This window comes from Limulus polyphemus, unplaced genomic scaffold, assembly GCF_000517525.1.
Source record: "Limulus polyphemus unplaced genomic scaffold, Limulus_polyphemus-2.1.2 Scaffold2743, whole genome shotgun sequence".
In the NCBI taxonomy this organism is placed as follows: Eukaryota; Metazoa; Arthropoda; class Merostomata; order Xiphosura; family Limulidae; genus Limulus; species Limulus polyphemus.
In genome coordinates, this window is record NW_013668353.1 from 158,436 (window position 1) to 162,371 (window position 3,936).

The 3,936-nt window shown below is 29.0% G+C and overlaps 1 protein-coding gene across 1 annotated transcript; it reads right to left on the bottom strand.

The window, feature by feature from the left end:
* Positions 1 to 319: 319 nt before the first annotated feature.
* On the bottom strand, positions 320 to 2,918 carry LOC111087848 (lachesin-like). The gene is made up of 2 exons (XM_022395994.1): positions 2,637 to 2,918; positions 320 to 1,819 (listed from the first exon to the last, which is right to left on the bottom strand). Exons 1-2 carry the CDS (start codon positions 2,866 to 2,868, stop codon positions 1,701 to 1,703), a joined length of 351 nt encoding a protein of 116 aa, XP_022251702.1. The 5' UTR covers positions 2,869 to 2,918; the 3' UTR covers positions 320 to 1,700.
* Positions 2,919 to 3,936: the final 1,018 nt, after the last annotated feature.

A 3,936-nucleotide genomic window follows, 5' to 3' on the forward strand; every position in this document is an offset into this window, starting at 1 on the left:
GTTTTGTGTAATTTAATATTCGAACATGCTCCATAATAATATCTGAAAAAAAGAACATTTTATTTTGTATTTAACGCATTGATTTCGAAATGCAAGTAATTTTAGCAAAAGAATATACTGAAATGAGTTGGTAAACTATTTCCAGACAAGATATTATTTGTAACTTACACGAAACTTGATAAATTACGGTTATATTTCTCACTATGATTATCTTCACAACCAAGAAAATACTATCAAATAAATCACAACAGAATAGTATTTTCGTAAATATATTTTATTTAAGAGATCTCATTAAATCTGTATTTCTGCTAAAAATGAAAACGTTAAAAATAGGATATATTGTTATTTATCTTAACTACTCATCTTGAAAGAATAATTCTAATCTGACTTTTTTCTTACAATTTAGTTTTAATCAGCTCTGTTAAATATCATACATTAAGAGTGAAGGGCAACCGTCTTTCAACTCAGAAGAGTGAGTAAAAAGAATTAGAAATATCACACATATAATTCATAGTTCAACACCATAAGAAGTCTAATATTTTTATTCTGATTTGCTATTGTCCAGCGTTACTAATGTGAAGTGGAATTCCACGAAACCGGTATAACTGAGTAATGAGCCGTAACGACGATGATAGTTTGAGTTTCGTATATATATTTTTATTTAACTTTTCACATTAAGAAGAAATAATCATTCAGCTTTGAAACTGATACAGATAATTCGAGGGATTAATAAGGCTTCTCTGATGGGTTTGATTATCGTATTTTGAAACTGATACAGATAATTCTAGGGATTAGTAAGGCTTCTCTGATGGGTTTAATTATCGTATTTTGAAACTGATACAGATAATTATAGGGATTAGTAAGGCTTCTCGGATGGGTTTAATTATCGTATTTTGAAACTGATACAGATAATTCTAGGGATTAGTAAGGCTTCTCTGATGGGTTTAATTATCGTATTTTGAAACTGCTACAGTTAGTTCTACGGATTACCAAAGCTTCTCTGATGGATTTGATTATCGTATTTTGAAACTGATACACATAGTTCTAGAGATTTGTAAGACTTTTGGTGTGTTTGATTATCGTATTTTTATACTTAGATGCTCAATACATTCAGCTAGTGCAGTAAACCTGCATACACCTCAAGGCCTGAATTAAAAATCCCCATCTAGCGGTGTTTACTGGATACGGATTACGAAGAAGTAATTATAAGAGAGAGGCCTTAGTTAATACAAATATGATATTAATTTTTGATGTTTTTTCGGCTTTTCAATATCAGAAGTAGGTGTATAAAAATCCAAGTTTAACGCAGCTGTACGAACTTTTGTTGTTAGATGGATTAAGACAATTGATAGAAGTATTTAAAGCTTCTCTTTTATTTCATGTTGATGACAGTGTGTTGTAAAAATATTTTCAGGTAAATACCTCCAACTATCGAAAGACATAGTTAATATCTGTTATGTTAAATAGTAAAAAATTGAAATACACAGAGTTGTTCGTACATATATTAGAATTGTGTTGCTACATTGTTATTACAGAATTTTATTATTATTCAATTTCCTTTAAAATAACTTAGATTATCCAAAGGTAAAAACTGCATAAAACGACAAACTATAATTTGAATGACTACATGCCTTCTCAACTTTTGTGAAAACACTTCAAATAAGTAAAACCTTTATAATTTGTACAAAAGAGTTTTTTTTCTATGTTATTAGAATAGTTAAAATAAAAGATACAATAAGCAGGGTAGCATCAAACGTCGAGGGTGCAGCAGATATTAAATCAATTCCGCAGGCCGGAGGGCAGATGACATTAGCAGTTTCTAGAAGAAAATTGGAAAAGAGTCAAAGAAAACAAACTTAAATGACAATTGTCCTCACTTTTGTTCGTCGTTCTATTAATATTACTTTTATTAGCTGAATGAAGGTAAACTCAGTGAGTAAACGTTCTCAAAATATTCAATATTTTAACAACAGGCGTTGTTGTACAATAACAAACACATCTAATTAATCATTGGATAAATTCAACTAAAGTGTATTAATGAAATAAAATACGTTTTATTGACATTATTTGAGAAAGTATGAAAATAAGAGAGGTTATAATATAGGCAAAAGCTCAAATTGATTATCGAAGCTTTTAAAACGTTACATACTAAATATAGCATTTGAACTAACAAAAATCAAAACCATAGGTTTTATTTATTATTTTTAGATGCATTGAAATATTTGGGCAAACTATTTATTTGCACTGCAACTTCGTCGTTTTCAACGTTCGTGTAAAGGGTTTTCATAGAATAGATATGTTCGTACTAGCGTTATTATACGATTTAGAAAAAACAAACATTACTGTTGGCATGTTTTACCTCTAAGCACTACAAGGATAAATGGTTATATCTTCTTTTTTACCAAGGACGTAAATATTATAGTTTCAGAAAATAATCAATGTTTTGAGCAAAACTTATTTATTAATTAATTTTAAAACTACAATAAAAATCACACAACAAGAAAATGCAAAGATCACGGTAGAAACGAACGAAAGAACGAAAGATCACGGTAGAAACGATAAAAATCAAACAACAAGAAAATGCAAAGAGCACGGTAGAAACGAACGAAAGAACATGGTTAAAACATTTGTCTTACCATACAGCTCCATTTTCTGTTGATGAGAACCTAGTTTGTTCATAGCTTTACAAATATATTCACCATATTGTCTCTTTTCAATAGATATGACCCGTAGAGTTGAATCAGTGAATTCATCAGCCGTGGAAAAGATAGAAATCCGATAATGCTGGTTGTCATTCAACTGTAGACCATCTTTAAGCCACACTATCGACGGGGATGGAAATGCCTCCACATGACACTGGAGGTCCATGTCATATTGTAGTGCTTGCCCATAACGATGCGTGTCAGTTGTAATGTAGGGAGCAACTAAGAAAACAAAATACAGTTTTTTTAAAAAACTACCTGCAATTGTTCATTTGCAAGCAAGGTGATAACTTCTCACCTGGGTTAATGGAAGCGTTACTTATTAAATGCATATAGAATCGTATATGTAGCTATGCCTTTACGATACATTTTAATATATATTACCAACACGATTAAACACCTGGATGATTCTTTCTAATTCTTGTTACGCTGATATTCTGAATATTTCTGATTTCTTATCTGATTATACACATAAAACTAACTAAAATACACTAAAGCTAGAGCAATCTCATACTTTGTTGCTTAACTTATCAATTTCAAGCACATTCTTCATCTAATATCAGAATAAACGAGATAATTCTAACTAATAATATATATAGCTCTATATCTATTAACAGTTTATATCAGAACAAACGAGATAATTCTAACTAATAATATATATAGCTCTATATCTATTAACAGTTTATATCAGAATAAACGAGATAATTCTAACAACTAACAATATATATAGCTATATATATCTATTCACAGTTTATATCAGAATAAACGAGATAATTCTAACAGCTAACAATATATATAGCTATATATATCTATTAACAGTTTATATCAGAATAAACGAGATAATTCTAACAGCTAACAATATATATAGCTATATATATCTATTAACAGTTTATATCAGAATAAACGAGATAATTCTAACTAATAATATATATAGCTCTATATCTGTTAACAGTTTATATCAGAACAAACGAGATAATTCTAACTAATAATATATATAGCTCTATACCCATTAACAGTTTATATCAGAATAAACGAGATAATTCTAACAGCTAACAATATGTATAGCTCTATACCCATTAACAGTTTATATCAGAATAAACGAGATAATTCTAACAACTAATAATATATATAGCTCTATATCCATTAACAGTTTATATCAGAATAAACGAGATAATTCTAACAACTAATAATGTATATATATATATATATATTTTTGTTGAACAAGACCGATGTC

Excerpts from the sequence above, each read along its gene's own strand:
- LOC111087848 (XM_022395994.1), bottom strand. The coding sequence starts at position 2,868 with ATGGACCTCCAGTGTCATGTGGAGGCATTTCCATCCCCGTCGATAGTG. Across the intron at positions 1,820-2,636 it reads ACAGAAAATGGAGCTGTATG|AAACTGCTAATGTCATCTGC; the intron begins GTAAGACAAATG and ends ATTTTCTTCTAG.